This window comes from Abrus precatorius, unplaced genomic scaffold, assembly GCF_003935025.1.
Source record: "Abrus precatorius isolate BTA unplaced genomic scaffold, Abrus_2018 Scaffold11, whole genome shotgun sequence".
Lineage (NCBI taxonomy): Eukaryota > Viridiplantae > Streptophyta > Magnoliopsida > Fabales > Fabaceae > Abrus > Abrus precatorius.
In genome coordinates this window covers 18,333,172-18,350,532 of record NW_020874303.1, presented here as the reverse complement: position 1 = coordinate 18,350,532, position 17,361 = coordinate 18,333,172, and the positions used below count along the sequence as shown (strand labels likewise).

The 17,361-nt window shown below is 30.0% G+C and overlaps 2 protein-coding genes and 1 non-coding gene across 3 annotated transcripts; 2 read left to right on the top strand and 1 right to left on the bottom strand.

The window, feature by feature from the left end:
* Positions 1-7,457: 7,457 nt before the first annotated feature.
* On the top strand, positions 7,458-10,735 carry LOC113854866 (ubiquitin-conjugating enzyme E2 5-like). Its single transcript, XM_027486151.1, has 6 exons — positions 7,458-7,587; positions 7,681-7,760; positions 8,157-8,271; positions 8,419-8,471; positions 8,596-8,724; positions 10,522-10,735. The coding sequence occupies exons 1-6, from the start codon at positions 7,487-7,489 to the stop codon at positions 10,650-10,652; spliced, it is 609 nt and encodes a 202-aa protein (XP_027341952.1). The 5' UTR covers positions 7,458-7,486; the 3' UTR covers positions 10,653-10,735.
* Positions 10,736-12,683: 1,948 nt separating this feature from the next.
* TRNAT-UGU lies at positions 12,684-12,755 on the top strand. Its single transcript has one exon. It is a non-coding gene; the product is annotated as a tRNA-Thr (tRNA).
* A 531-nt stretch (positions 12,756-13,286) lies between these two features.
* On the bottom strand, positions 13,287-16,274 carry LOC113855744. The gene has a single exon (XM_027487374.1). It carries the CDS (start codon positions 16,272-16,274, stop codon positions 13,287-13,289), a length of 2,988 nt encoding a protein of 995 aa, XP_027343175.1.
* Between the last annotated feature and the right edge of the window lie 1,087 nt (positions 16,275-17,361).

Here is a 17,361-nt window from a genome sequence, read left to right as displayed (position 1 = left end):
AATTCCTAGGCCAGGCTTTAGGAGGTAAAACCTTCAAGATGAAATTTGGTCACTATGGAGAAAATTATCTTGTTAGTAATCTTTGTATTGGACACGTTGAAATTAGTGCTCAGGTTCGTAAACAAAAAGATTCTTTTTTATAACTTTTTATTTATTAGTGTTCCACCATAATTTTACTTAAATCCATTTAAATGTAATTAGTGTATTGGAGGAGACAAACAAAATATTTGTTTTAGACTTATATTTTTTTGCCTTCTAGGAAGGTTTGAAACTTGGCCCCATGACTTAAGAAATTTAAACTACAATTGCTTATAAGTGGCTGATGTTAGGGGGGAAAAAATGGTATAAGTTTGGTTTGATGTCTCTATAATATTAACCCATGGGTGAGAATGAGAAATAAACAATGGAAGGAGTAGGAATGAGAAAAAGAGAAAGAGTGACGAAAAGGGGGGGTGTGGGTGGGGAGGGCAGAGGGGTTGGAGGAAGGAGTGAGAATGGAGGTTGGGATTGGGGTGAGGAAGGTGGAGGTTTGGAGTGGAGGTGGGAGAGAGGTTGGAGGAAAGGATGAGAGTGGAAGTTGGGGTGGATTGGAAGTGGGGTTGTCGGTATTGAGGAAGAGAAGTTTGGAGAGGAAGAAGTCTTTTTTGCAAATATATAAAACATGTTTATGGATCTTTTTGTAAATATTTATTTTAATCAATAAAAAATTTAAATGACATAAGGTGACGCTATATGGAGTGTTGCTGTCTTTCCATTAGTCAGATCAGTCCTTAACAGAGACAAGGACTAATTCCTAAATTACCAACTTTAGAAGGACCACTTTCTAATAAAAATATTTGTAGAGACTAATTACAAAAAGACCTATATTTATAAGGACAAAAAATATAATTAAACCAATAGTTTAAGAGTGGTATTTGCTAATAATACTAACCACAACAATGATATCAATAACAATAATGACAATAGTTGTAAGTACTCAAAGCAAAGGAATAACAATAAAATTGTTAATAAAGAATAATGGTTAGTAGATGTGATAATAAGAATGGTAAAAATAATTGCAATAACATAATATTAACTTAGGAAAGAATGAACATAATTATGATAAAAATCAAGATGATGGCAATTTATAACGATAGCAATAATGAGAATGTATTACCACAATAGAATAATACATAAATTTTTTGGAAATTAAAGACACATATTTCGTTATTTTTTAACTGAAAATAAAAAATTAAAACAACAATTTTTTGTTTTAAGAATTAAGTTAAAATTGCTTCAAAATTAAGGTTAAAATTATTTTAGCTCTATTTTAGGCAAATATATTTTATTTTAAAAATAAAACAAAAATAAAAATTTTATTTATTTATTTATTTTAAGATAAATTACATTTTACATTATTATAATTTTCTATTTTTTAATTCACATTTTATACCTCTTTATGTTATTAAATTTTATTTTTTTTACGTCACACCACAAAAACATATATTATAATGCATATTTTTATTATATTTTGAAATAATATCACGTTATTTATTTAATATGTAAAAAGATCATATAATGTATATAATTTTTAGGGTGGAACCAATATACACTGGTATACATTACAATTACTTATATACTATTTAATCATATTTTTTAGATAATTTATTTTTAAAATTAATTGTTAGATTAAAAATTTTAATTACATAAATTATATATACAAATATTTAGATTAACTCAAAATAATATGATGTTCTATTCATATACATTAATATTATATAATATATAATTCTAAAATATAAAAAAATATACAAAAATAAGGATATTTTGATTATATTCTTATAATAATTCAATTTTGATTAAAATTGATACATATAATTAAGTTAATATGTAATTGTAATTAAATGATTTAATTGATGAAAATAATTTGACAAAATTAGTTTTTTCTTCTTTTAACTTTATAGTTAATTTTGTTTTTGTCGTTTAACCTTTTTTATTTATTTTAGCTTTTGAAGTTTTATTTTTTTAAGTTAATATTTTTTATTAACTTTGTTACATAACCTAATAATGACATCATATGTAACACTCAGGTGACTTTAACTTCATTAACTAGTCTTACTTAGATTTTTGAATTGAAAAGTCATCATTAAAAGCGGATAAATTGTCCCACTTCAGCATCCCTCTCTTAGTCCTCAATGACAATTCTTGCCTAAATTTGTCGACTTCAACTTAGTGAAAGGGCGCAGTATAGCACTCCTTTATGGGAAGATGGTAGAGGCCACAACAGGATCATGGTGGTTATGCACGACACAAAATTAGTGGAGGGGTTCGGGGGAGTAGGTTGGCGATGCTAGTAGAATGCTACAAGTTTTTACCATTCTAGCAATTGAAAATTTAACACTTCAAAAATTATTTTGTTAGGAAGTGAGGATGTCTAGAGTTTGGACTTTTAAGATTATGTTCTTAAGAATTTTACATATTAAAAAAATATTTGAGGTTAAAGGGTGTTGATTAATGGAGTTCTAGGAGGATATGAGGCGAGACACTCATAGATATCCTAATTTTCTGAAAGTTTCAGCCTTAACTACCAGTCTTGATGATTAAAAACTCATGATTAATTTTATGTTGATTATGTATTTTGTAATTGATTATTGAATGAGGGAACAAGTCTTAAAGATTTGTCAATCTTGCAAAATCCTTAATTAACATTTTACTTTTAGCATATCCTGTTTTCTGTCTCAAACTACAAAGAAAGGAAAAAAAAACTATTGCAAAAATAAAAAATTCATATAAAAAGTCAAATAACCCATCATTTACCCAAAAATATAAAATTTGAAGCTCAAAAGTAAATCAATATTTGAGTCATGATTATATCTGTTCAATTTTAGTGTAGGAAGAGGAACCATCGTCCTCTAATCAAAGGAGGAAAGTGAAAAAGAGCAACTTTGTGATAGTGTTGTTAGGATATGAGGATTCAGTCAAGCTTCACCATTTTTTAATAATTTTTAAATAAATAAGACTAGGTAAAACTAATTAACTGTGTCAAGGTCACTTTAACGTCACATGAGATGTTTTTGTTAGATTATATAATAGAATTAACAGAAAAGACTAATGTAAATAAAAACAAAATTTTAAAGACTAAAATGAACAAAAAAATTAAAGAAATATAACAAAATTTACCATAAAATTAAAGGGCGAAAAGTCTAATGTTACTAAATAATTTTTAAATTAAGTTATTAACAATGTAAAAATAAATGTAATTTATAATACATTTATACCATTGATCTCTCTAATTTTTTATTTAAATGTTTACATCAAATTATTAATATATAAAAAATAAATAATTTTAAACTAATTAGTATGTGTTTCTATATTTTTAGTTTAACATACTTATAGCATAAACAATTAAAATTAAATATATTTTTAATAAATAATTAATTTTAAAATAACTCATAATAATTTTTTAAGACTAATGAAACATAAAAAATAATTAATAAATTATCACACATTTCTCATTTTATATTTATTATATATTAATCTATATTTTAATTATTTTATAAAAAATATGCTTATAAATTATATTTATTCTAAATAATATTAAGACTAAACTCTCACTTTAGTTCTTAAGAGAATTTGAGTTTAGCATTTTAGTTTCTGAGACATTTAAAATATTATGTTAGTCTTCAACTTCCTTCTCCGTTATTTATTTTAGTTCTTGACGTCAGACTCTATTAAGAAACCGTAACTGAAGGCTGAGTTGTTATGTGAAGTGCTATGTCAGAATTCCACCTGGCAGAAACACGTCATTTTTGGAAGCTGTCTGGCACCTCTAATAGTGAAACGGTTTCATTGTGATCAGAGGACCCAACTCAATAACATCACCCAGAACATGAATCCCACCTTCCTGACCAATTGTTATCTTCCCTTCTGGTATTGTGCTAAGATTTGCTAAAATAGTCACCGCCTTATCAACCATTCCAGCTGCAGGGTCCATTAACTCTACAAGATGCTTCCCAGCACCGACTTGCACGATTCGATCCTTATTTTCATGAAATATTGACAAATTAAACAAAATAGTGGCAACATCTTTCTTCCTCCTAAGGGTTCCATTCCTTAATAAATCAACTAGTGATCTAATTGCCCCAAACCTCCCTATCCTGATTTTGTTTTCCTTAATAACTGATAAGCTGAAAAGTGTGGCAACTGAGTTCTCCTTAGCTTCTGGACTCCCTGTCTTAAGGACATGAATCAAAGGTTCAATGGCCTCAGCATTTACAATTCCAATTTTGTTGTTATCATTGATTGATAAGTTAAGAAGTGTTGTAACAGAATTTTCCTGAACTATAGTATCAGTTGATTGAAGTAAATCAACTAATAAGTTAATGACACTAAAATTTGAAATCACTATCCATATTATGCTTAACAAGAAGGTAGAGTTCTGCCGTTGCATATCTCTTAGTATCAAGATAATTGTTCTTTAACTGTTCCACTAGTTTCTGAACCTAAGTTTCAGTAGCAGATAGATGGTTCGCATCTCCAAAACAAAAAAATGACTCAATGAATTAAGAAAAAATGTTTTTACTCAATTCTCTATCTGTTGGCCTTTTTCCACTACAACGAACTTCAATATATAAATATTTCACCCCAAAATACAATGACGAACAATAATTTGGGCGAGGTTCTATGTGCACTTAGGGTAAGGTTTTTTTTCGACACAAATGAGGAATTATGTCATTAAGTTAAGGCATAAAGAGCTTGGATCACAATGACATCGTTTCACTATCAGAGGTGCCAGACAACTTTCAAAAACAACGTCGTTTCTGCCAAGTGAGATTCTGACGTAGTACTACGTGATAACTCAGCCTTCTATCACAGTTTTTTAACGAGGTCTGACGTCATAAAATAAAATGAATGACAGAGAAGGAAGTTGGAGACTAACGTGATATTTTTATTGTCTCAGAGACTAAAATGTTGAACTTAAATTCTCTTAGGACTAAAGTGGAGGTTTAGTTTAATATGAAAATAATAACTACTTAATATATTCTTTATGCATTAAATTTGGATTATTTTTTTTAATTAATAGTGAAATTTTTTAATGCAAATAGTCATTCATGCAATAAATATAAAAGTTTATTATTTTATATTTACTATGTTAATTTGCATTTAAATTTTTTGTTTTAAAAATATTTATAAATTAACAAATAAAAAATAGAACATACTTTAGTATATATTTTCAGATAATAAATTTTTAATAGATATTTTTGGTTTAATGATATTTTTTATACTAAAAAGGTGATTCATGTAATAAATATAAAAAAATAAATATCTTTTATCATTTAATATGTTGGTTTTTTTTTTGTTAAACTAATCATTTTTATATTTAATAAATATATCATTAAATATTAATATTGATCAATTTTATTTATGGATACAAACAATATAATATTTTTTATGAAATTAATTATATGTCTTATTTAAATTTAAGTTAATGATGAATAGGCTCTTATTTTTATACTATTATTTTATATATATTTTTAAAAGAATTTAAATCCATAATTTATATCTACAATAATAGTTCAATTGTATAATTTTTATATAAAACAATATTTTACTGTAAATTTTAGTTAATGTTGATTTCCTTCACCGTGAAATAAAGAAAACTTTCGAGGAATATTAATTAATTTCTAATAACGTGTGAAAAATATAAATATTAAAACTTTTGAAGAAAATAAAAGAAAAAATGTTAGATAAAAAACGTTGTCACAAAAAATATATATTTAATGTTCATAATTTATATGTGAATTATAAAAAATTAATAGCTTTTATCATTTAATATATTGGTTTTTATTAAACTAATCTATATTTAATAAATATATCATTAAATATTAATATTGATCAATTTTATTTATGGATACTAAAAATATAGTATTTTTGATGAATTTAATTATATATCTTATTTAAATTTAAATTAATGATGAATAGGCTCTTATTTTATAAATTTTTATTTTATAAAAGTTAAATCATAATTTATATCTACAATTTAATAGTTCAATCGTATAGTTTTTAAATAAAACAATAATTCTACTGTAATTTTTAGTTAATGTTGATTTTCTTCACCGTGAAATAAAAAAAAAAAAAAACTTTCGAAGAATCTTAATTAATTTTTAATAACACGTGAAAAAATATAAATATTAATAAATTTTTAAATAAAACAAAACAAAAAATATCTGATATTTAAATAAAGAATATTGTCAAGAAAAATATTTTATATTCATAATCTATGTGAGTACAAGAGATTTTTTTTCAATTTAATATCTAGTAAAAAATACATGTGATTTAGAAAAAAATGAAAAATGTTGTCATGTATGGAAAAAATGATTTAGGAATATTTTTAGGTATTATAATTAAAATTATAGCATTTTTTTATAACAAAAAATAACAAATATGAAAATTTTTACTGTAATAAAATATTAATTTTAATTGTAAAATAATATAAAATATCTGCATAATTATATTTAAATTTTATTCCTAATAAAATAGACAAATTAAAGCACAACGAATTCATAATTATTTAAAAAAAATTATAAAATACTATTACTTTTATTGTTAAAATAAAAATTATACAAATTAAAAATTTTAATTATTCTATTGAAATTAATTTTTAAAGTTGTTATTCATTTCATTTTTTATGTTTTTTTAAGGATTTTATATTTAAATAAAAAATTAACGCAGTATATTATTATATTTTCACTCGAAGGCCTTCTTAAAGGTTGACTGGTTGAGAGATAATTTATCTTCAGACAAAAATTGTCTAAATAAAAAAATTTATATTACTGTATCATAATTAATTACTAATTTTTTTCTTGGTAGATCTCATTTAGACTTGTAAATTATTTAAATAGTATAAATATTTTATTAAATGATTTTATTTTATTTTTTACGTTTTATGCTTACAAATTTTCTTAATTATTAGTAAATGAAAAGATTATTGAATACTTTCTCCGTAATTTTTTTAAAATGTATTAATTGTTTTATATTCTCTTTTGCAATAAAATTTGTGTTAACATGACATTTTACTATCCACATAAAAAGATATATTTATTATTTAACCTATGAGTCACAAACTTAATTATTTATTGATATTAGAATTTTGAAGTTATAATTTTTTAAAATATATAATAAATTTAATATATAATTACTTTTTGTATCTTGATGAATTAATTAACTATTGTTTATAAATTTATTACATAATACATATTTTTTCACATTCAATTGATAGTCTCTTCTTTATTTTATATTACATTTTTTATTTCGTCTTTTTTTTTTTTTTTCTTCTCTCTTTCTTTCAATTAGTAACTAAAAAACTTACTGCGATTCGTTGTTACACAGAGGTCACAAAAATTTCCATTGGCATTTGACGCTGAATTTGGGTTTGTGGACTGTGAAGTAAGCGTCTCACTCTCTTATATATATCTTTTTACTATTCTATTATTCTTTCTCAAAGTTCATGTTCAAGCCAGCAACCCAAAGAAGAGAGCAAAACACGAACTCTCACGGACAAACAATGTCTTCCCCAAGCAAACGTCGAGACATGGATTTGATGAAGCTGTCTGTAATTTTTTTGAAATTGTTTTTTGTTTTTTCGATTTCAAAAACAGTTCCTTTGTCTAAATTTGGGGTGTGTTGATTGATATGAATCAGGATGATGAGTGATTACAAAGTGGAGATGATCAACGATGGCATGCAAGAGTTCTTTGTTGAATTCCATGGACCTAAAGACAGTAAATTTCAGCACCCCTTTATGTCATTTTATTTTTAATTTTTATTTATTTATTTACTTTTGCTCCCTCATCTGATGATTGTTCTTTTTAGTGTAACCTTTTCTTTCTCTCCGATGAAATATCTTTCTTACTTGTAAGTGTATGTTCTTGAACTCAATGTGTGCGGGGTGTTCAGTGTTTGGATCAGCAGTCAACAGCTGCTGCTGACCTTAGGATTAAGCTTGTTCTCTTTGGTCTTGTACTTAAATAATATATTGATTGCTTAATTGTTTAGCCATTTTCCTCAATGAGGTTGAATTGCATTAGGATCTATGCTTGGTTAATTTTAAAGGTGGTGCTGAATTTGTTGTTTTCTTTTTCTCGTTTACTTTTATGGGAAATGGGAATCATGTGCAGGTCCTTATCAAGGTGGTGTATGGAAGGTAAGAGTGGAGCTACCTGATGCTTATCCTTACAAGTCTCCTTCTATTGGCTTTGTCAACAAAATTTACCATCCTAATGTTGATGAGACGTAAGTTGTTATATGCTACCATTGATTTGATGTTTATATCATATTTAAGTAGTACCGATGCACCATTGTCTTCCGTGGAAACTCTATTGGCTGTTGCACAAACACATTGCAAAACTACTGGTTAATATGGTTTTCCCTGATATTTAGGTCTGGTTCTGTTTGCTTGGATGTTATTAACCAGACCTGGAGTCCCATGTTTGGTAAGCAATGTTTGTAAAAGAATTTTATCATCAGTATACTTGCTATGCATTTAATTCAACCTTGCTTGATTGTTATTGACACTACCTTACAATTTGGTAATCCATTTTTCTTCTTTCCATTCAGACCTTGTTAATGTGTTTGAAGTGTTCCTTCCTCAACTTCTTCTGTACCCCAATGCATCAGATCCATTGAATGGTGATGCGGCTGCCTTGATGATGCAAGATCATGCTACATATGAACAAAGAGTCAAAGGTATTAATCCTAATTGAGTTTCTGCTGTAGAAAACTAGAAAGCTTCTTAACTGTTTAGGCAATCTCTGTTAGCATTAAGAGGGTTTCTTCATCATTGTTGGCTATAACTGCTGTCAGTTTTCATGGAATTTCAGTTGAAGTGCGATATCATCAATTGGTTGGTAAAAAGCTTTGAAAATTCAAGTTTGTGCAAAATGATTTCTGTTTATCGTGTACACTCCCAGCGCTTCAAATGCAAAAATTGATCTAACATAAAGAGTCACTTTTCTTTTCATGAAAGTGCCCCCTAGCTACCAACAGGGGGTTGGTTCAAATAGTGTACATATTTGACTCCCCTTAATGAGGTCTCGAGCCCAACCCTCATTTATGGAAAAAAAAATCCTCGTTAGGAGAACTAGTCCCACCCTACAACAGATGTTTTCGGCTCAAACAAGATTTCCTTATGCAAAGAATACCCGTTCTCTAAACCAAAAAATAGATGGACCTGCCTTAGCTGAAATCACCCCTGAAACCACATATATTGAATGTTTTATGTCCTTACTTGCCAATATGCATATCAACACAAACATGTCCAAGTTTAATTTGGTAGTTCTGCTTTCAGGTTGGGATTGCTGTTGGGAGCTTTGGTGTTATTCTTTCTTTTTGGGTTGCTACTAGGGAATTCAAACTTCTCAAATTGATGACCTCTTTGCTAGCTGATAATTTACAGATACATGCATAAATTCATTTTTTAATTTGCAATGGATTGATAGTGTAGAAGTCCTAGCATTTGAATATACCATACAGGGGCATTTGAAAGAGTTATTTGGGCAAAGTGGCTTATTACCTTCCTATAAGCTTATTTTAGCTTATTTCAATAAGCTTTGCAGTTAAGCTATTGAATAAGCTTACATTTGATAAGAACTTATTGAATAAGTGTTTAATCAAGCTATGTAACCAAATTTGCCTTGACATTTTCATTGCTTCAACTTTTATTCTGGATAAATAGAACATTGCATGGCCTATGTGCATCATATTCCCTTAGGCATTGATCAATCTCACTAACAATAATCAGTGTACACTGGGTGTTTCAAAAGAAGAGTTTCTGAATCCCATACTCAAATGGTAAAATATACCGTGTTACTTTCATGCTATAATGTAGAATATTTTGTTGATAATTGAGCTAATATAAAGTATACAATCCAATTTACGGTCATATAACTTATATTTTGCCCATGCTTCATTTGAATCGTAGATCTGCATTAGAAAAAGTTCCAGTTTACAAACAAAGAAAATAAGCATCTTATTTTTCTAAAGCTGACATTGTTAATATCCAGCAAAATAATGTCTTGGAGATTTACCATTAATTAATTGGAAGATATCCTGAGCTTTAGAAGCAATGCATGAGCGATAACAACAACACAAATTTCATTGGCCATGATTTTGTTTTGTCATTCATTCAAATTTATAGCTTGGTATGTTGCATTGGTGTACTAGTGCTAATATCATTTTCCTTTGCATGGTTTAGTAATTGAAGAAAATGTGCTACTTACACATATAGACATGTATTTCTGTATTGTAAATCATGGTCACAGAAACCTAGATTTTGCAATATATTTGATTCTAGTGCCCAGCATCAAGTGAGACATCAAAGAATCTCAGGAATTTTGGAAAAATAATTGATATCGGTTATTTTTCAAAAATTTTCTTAGGTAGCTAGCAAAAAAATGTCAGTCTAATATCTGTCATATCTCAATCTGTTATACTATTCTATGCACCTGCTTTTATCTATATTAATTTTTTTGAGCCAACGAACAGAATATTGTGAAAAATATGCCAAGCCAGAAGATGTTGGAGCTTCCCGGGAGGAAAGTTCTAGTGATGATGAGGTGGCTGAAGATGATTACGCCTCTAGTGACGAGGCCATTGCAGGCCAACCCGATCCTTAGTTTCTTTTTCATACAAAGCCAACCTTATTACCATCTTGATTGTACATGATATGATATAATTTGATATTGGGTCCTGGAATTGGAAGAGACAAATTATGAAGGTTGAAGGAAAAATTCTTTACCTTTCTATTTTCTATTCCATGGTGGATGTGTAAATTGATTTATGATTTAAATGTTTCAGATTTTTACTTTCGTGACTAGAAGGTTCATTTTCTGAAGGTTCAAGCTGGTTTTACATATGAATACATATATTTAAACTTTAATTAAACTTTGTGCTCTCTTACCAGGATGAAAAATTTATGAAGACCCTTTTCCCGTTTTTTTGGTTCTCTGAGAAATCAAACTTATGTGTGTACTACTTTCTTTCTAAATTTTTAGGGTGTGGAAAATAAAGGGGAAGGAAAATGTTCCCTCGTAGTCCAGATTGGTTGTAAATTGTAAAGGGCGTATGTGTTAGAAAATATATACATATGCTTAAATATATTTTGGTTCTTACATCATTTTAGTGAATTTTGATTTTGGTCCCTCCAATTTATTTATTTATTTTTAGTTCTTATATATTTTAGTAAATTATTATTGCAAGTCCTTCTAGTTGAGGTGGATCAACAGAAAATTGACATCTGAAAATATCATAGTAGATTAAATCAGTAATAGGGTCTAAATATAAAAAAATTCATAAAAAAATAAGGATTAAAATTAAAAAAATATTTGAAGGGACTGAAATAAAGAATTCATCAAAATAGGAAGATTAAAAACATATATATATATATATATATATATATATATATATATATATAGAGAGAGAGAGAGAGAGAGAGAGAGAGAGGTTTGTTGAACAAAAATTTCAAAACAAGGGAATAAATTTTAATTTTTGGAAGTGTTATTTTTATTCTAGTATTTGGTTATGACTTTTCTGGAAAAGAATTTTGTTGAGATAATTTTTTTTTATAATATTATCTGATTCAATTTTATTTTAGATGAACTTTTTCCATTGTATTATTTGTTAAATACATTCACATTTAAATAAAATAAAGTGTGACTAATTTCAGAATACAAACAATGACACATAATCATAAGTAAAGTTTAGAATGTTAGATACACATTATTTAAACAAAATCAATCTTAAACCTGAAACTTTGTTTAAGGAAAATTAAATGTACATCGCCCAAATCACTAATTGATTATTTCCATTGTTTTTGTTACTTAATTAAATGTACTGCAATTAATGTTACTAATAAAGGCATTCGTTTAGAATTTATTTGTTTAACTATAGTTAAATTATTTTCATATTATTAACAAATAAGTATTATTGTAATATATTTAAACCATCACCATATAATAATTAAGAACAAAAGTTAAAAAAAAAAAAACTAGTGAAAAATATAATATTAACATTATGAATAATTTTAAAAATATATTTATTTAATAATTCTTTAACCATTATCTTTAAGACAATAGTTAATAAAATTATTTTTAATATTATATAACATATTGAGTACTTAAAAGGTAAAATTATAAAAAAATAATTATAATTTAAAATTGATATAAAATATCATATTATAAGATTTTATCATCAATGAATGTCGGATGTAGATCTGTAATTTGATATATGATCTTTATTTGAATAAAATGAGCTTTTTTATTGAATAAACAAATTTTAAAAATAAAAAATCAGTTCAAATTTTTTTTTATTATTATCAAATGTTCACTGTTTTTCATTAATTTTGGACTAATTTAAATAATACTTGTAAGTTCTCACCAATTGCAAGATCCAATAACTATTTGAATAAAATGAACAAACACCTGACTAATTAATTAATTTAAATAGGATGATCTGATTTATTTATGTCTCTAGTATCATAGGAACTTTTATGTGAATAGACAGTGAAAGTTGTTCAAATTTTTTATTTGTACATTAGAAATTAAAGAAATTGCTAATTTGCATTTAAGTTAGTAACTGGAGTTGATTACATTCGCCCTTGTAATAAATATGGGTAAATAATTACATGATGTTCTATTACACAACGAATTGCCCTTATAGCTCAGTGGTAGAGCGTCAGTCTTGTAAACTGAAGGTCCGTAGTTCGATCCTGCGTGGGGGCAGTAATGTTTTATGATTTATTTCATATTCATTCTGATGTATGAATCACCGATACAACGAGAAATGATAAGCACAGAAAAATTCCCAGATCTGTCATCAATAATCTAGTTTTGCATGAAAACTATCATCAAGTACAGGCATAAAAAATAAGGTGGCATCATCCTGTAGTGTCAACTCCTTGAACAGCAACATAAAAAATATTGAGGCCTCAGACTTCCATCACATAATAAAGTCTAAAGAATTACTTGGGGTATGCCATCAGTGCAACAGTGGGAAATAACAACTTATGAATAAAAAAGTCCCTATAGTATCATCTACAGAAGGGTAATTAACTTATTATAGTGTTTATATATGAAGAGACACACTAACAATGTGAAGATAACCAAGAGGGGAAGGAATACTTTTAAAATTGGGTATCTCGTATTAGACTTTTAAAAAATATGCTGTTGAAAGTTCCATGAAACGGGAATACAGAACTAGTTTTATTATAAGAATCTTCTGTATAATTCTAGTTTCCTTACAAAATGCAAAATCTAAGCTGAAGCGCGAATTTGAACATTTGCAATTAGTCTGGTGAGTTTGCTTAATGTTTCGCGTGCAGATATGGTATCTGGATGATCCTCACCACAAATTGAAGTTCTGATATAAACAGCCTTCCTGATCAGATCATCCCCGGTGTCAAATTGTGCACCTCTTAGCATTAGCTTGCCCCTAGTCTCAAGAACAGTGGCTCTACACAAAGCCAATTCTTGCCAAAGGCAAGGATTTAACTGAGCATTAGTCTGAATGGTCCTCCAGCAAAGTGATTTGTCTAACCACTTGTCAACCGGGGTAACAAATGCTTGGTCTGCAGCTTCTAAGGCATTGGTGCAGAGGTGCAGAAGCTCTAGAGCAGCACTGCATCTAGAGTATGTAATGAAAGTGTGAATTGCAAGAGGTAGAACAACTTTTTTAACAAGATATAAAAGCTCAGAAACCTCGAGTTCAACAGCTGCAGGATTATGACCAAATGCAAATAGAAGAAAACATGCAGCCCATAGATGCTCCATATTTTCAGATATTGACCCTTGACTGATAACAGCTTGAGCCATTGCTTGTGCAGATCCAGTAACTTCTCTTTTCCGAGAATATAGTTTGATGATTTCATTGAACTGGATGTGTCCATGCTTAGTACTACTCCTTGCAATATTAAATCGTAGCAGTAGGGAAGATGCTTCTAATTCTGATTTTTTGGAGTGTGAGGATGTGAAGCCACATGTTAAAGTTCGCATTACTTTTCTCCAGAAACAAGTCCCCTTTTGCTTTTCAGGTATCTTCTGAGCAGCAAGTGCCAATAAGGAAACTGGAATTGAACAAGGTGCAAACCATCCACTTACCAGTACCATTCTGGTTGCCAAGCTCCTCGGGCCGTCTGCATGATCAAATATTGAGAAACAAACATCAAAGAGTTGCAAGAGGAAAGTGTTCTGCCTGAATGAGAGAGCTTCTTTACCACTCCGTGACATGTCCTTTGAGGGCATTCTGTTTATGGTATCTAAGAGCCTGCTTGGGGTAATAGGTAACTCAGACAAAATTCCACTAACAATGGCAAGGCCCAAAGTTAACCTTCCAAGCTTCTCCTCAATAGTTCTCAGTGCATCAGCCTCTGCAACTGGATAGTCCTTGCCACTTCCTAGCATTAGAGACATTGCTTCAACTCCAGATAAGTATGAAAGTTTTAGAGGTTCCAAGTTCATGACACGAGGAAGGCATGTTGATATGATTACATGCGTTTCTCCACCAAAACGAGGGAGAAGATCCATCACAAGTCTGTGATCCCACCAATCCTTTTCGCTTTCCAAGTTATCAATGATCACAAGATATGGAATTTTTCTCATTAGCTCTTTGCGAACTCTAGTAATAGCTGCTTCTTCCTGCTCTTCAAAGCCTTTTATCCTGGTTTTCTCCAAACTATTCTCAACACTCACATCAACTTCTACAAAGGACCTGAGGTTTAGATAGTTTTGCCTTATATACCTGCTCTCCCCTCCTATCCATAAAACCATCTTATATCTCTGGTGAAATCTATAAGCAAACTCAAGAATAAGTTCTGTTTTTCCAATACCTGAATCCCCTGATACACAGGCAATCCCTTTCCCATACAAAATCTTCATTCCTCTTTTCCTCCTTGTATACTTTCCACCACGTTTGAGCTTCGAACGGTAGTGCCTTTGAGAAAATTCAGTACTTTGCATTTCAATTTCTTTTTCTGACTCCTTCCATAAAACTGGTGCTTTGTCCTCCCTGCTTCCGTTTCCCATGTGTCTTTCATCTAGCACATTACTCTTGCCTCGACCAATAGTCAAATGCCTTCGTTTAGGTCTGGCCTTAAGTTCAATATAGTCTTGCTTTGAATCTCCAGTAACATCACCAAAAAGCATAAATTCCAGTTGTGAAAGCTCTTTCTTCCTACCAATAAAGTTCTCATTACGGGTGAAAGGTAACTCCTCTTCTTTTACTTTCTCCCTCCATTTTGTCAAATGCTCAACTGCACTTCTTCGGCCTAACTTCGTTGCTAATAATGTGACAGCCCTCAATATGCAATCTCTCCAGTTTCCATCATGAGCTTCCAACTTCCATTCTTCTACCCGAGAAAGGCCATAAACAGCATCTTTCCACTCCTGTTCCAACCCTCCATACAAAAGCCAAAGTTCCCCTCCATGTTTTTCCCACAGCTCACCCCTCTTTTCAATTATATCCCTCACAAGACAATCAGCAGGACTCAAATCAAAGTATATTGGGACCAAGTTCTTTTTGCCAGAGAAAAATTGCAGCTCCTCAATGGTGTATGGGTTCTTGAAAGACTTCCTTGTTACAATCACTATCCCAAAAGAAGCAACATCCATGGCTTTCTCAGCAATGCCAAGCTTACAAGAGTTCCTACATCCAGCCCTATCCGATACAAAGCAACTTATGCCTTGAATTTCTAACTCAGCACACAGCCAATTGGCAAATCTTAGTAAAGAAGGTTTGCGACCATGTAATCCTATAAACACATCACAGCTCTTCAGTCTATAAGAAGAAAGTGATCTAAAACCTGGTGTTGATGATGTTCTTTGGTTTCTTCCTTTCTTACTTCGTTTCTCCTTCTGTCCAGAGTAACCATCATCATAGTGATGGCAGTAACTAGTTATAGTGCTACTAGAGATGCCAACTGAGGACGATATACGATCAAGGTTCTGCAAATCACCTGCATTACAAAAAGCAGGAGATGCAGCTACCTCAGATAAGCCACATCCAACATTTACTAGAGATTTTGGTTCTGGAATCCCTGAACTTGTACTGGCGGTAGCAGCATCTAGATGAATTCTGTCACTTGGAGCATCAGGTCTCAAAGACTCTGATAAATGACATGATGATGTTCTTGGAGAGAAAAAGGGTGACTGGTTGGCAGAAAAAAAAGCTGAAGATGATGATGACATATTCCTTGAACTCATTGCTGTCAAGGGTCCAAATGTGGAGCTCTCTTCTTGAATATCCATCCTTGCAGTTGAAGATGGTATGTTTCCCAATTCTGGAAGATATCATATCATATGCACACACAATTTATTGGAAGAGGTCCTCTGAAGTTGAGATAATGAGTTCGTTAGTCAGAAGATGTATTCCAAATTTTCAATCATCCAATATGGCATAAAGAAGCAAAACTGGAAGTTCTATGTTGTATGTTTATGGTACTTGAAATAATATAAAAGAACAAAGTAAAAAGAAAGGGGAAACGCCAGACAAAAAGTCTTCTACACTATGGTTGGTTGATGTAAAAAGGCCAAAAAGAAAGAAAGAAAGTGGAGGGAGAGAAATTAAGAAAAAGTTAACGGCGGCACCATCATCTACGTTATACTTCTATAGATCTCAAAATTTCCAAAAAGGAAAAATAAAGTAATTCGTCAAATCATAAACAGTAATTACCATTGGTAGAAAGCAAGTCAACTTAAAAAGAATATTTACTTATACAAAAAGATTTTGAAACTGAACACACAAAGAAACGTAGCACCAATTTGGGACATTTACTGTTATTGTTATCTACAGAAAGACTCCAAAAATCCGAAATCCACAAACTCAACTCACTTACAAACTCAGAATCCGTGGCTAAGTAATTCACCAACCCAATTCAAAAGCAAAAAAGAAGGCATCATTAAGAAGAAAAACATAACACTACCCACGATTGGCAAAATCCTTAATTGACAAAACTTTAGCACTGAACACTTACTATGCTGCGAAACTGAAACACCATGCCGTACATTCACTCTTTTGCTTCCAACCCACCAGTCTCTTATCACTGCAGAAGTCAAAACGATCCAAGCATTTTAATTTCTAAACACTTTAACAGTGACAAAAACGAACTCAAGCAAACCACTTAATTAAGAAACACATCATTACCATAAATGCCAAAAAAAATTCAAGCTAAGTTCTTTGCAATGAGTGAAGTGAGAAACTATGGTGTCAGACTCATACACCCGTTTGAGAAATAGAAGAAAAGGAGATGCAGTGATTGAAAATGAACAAAAAAGTGTCAACCTTTGTGAACAACTGTTGGTGGGGTGCAGAAACTATAGCTGTTTTTTTATAAGC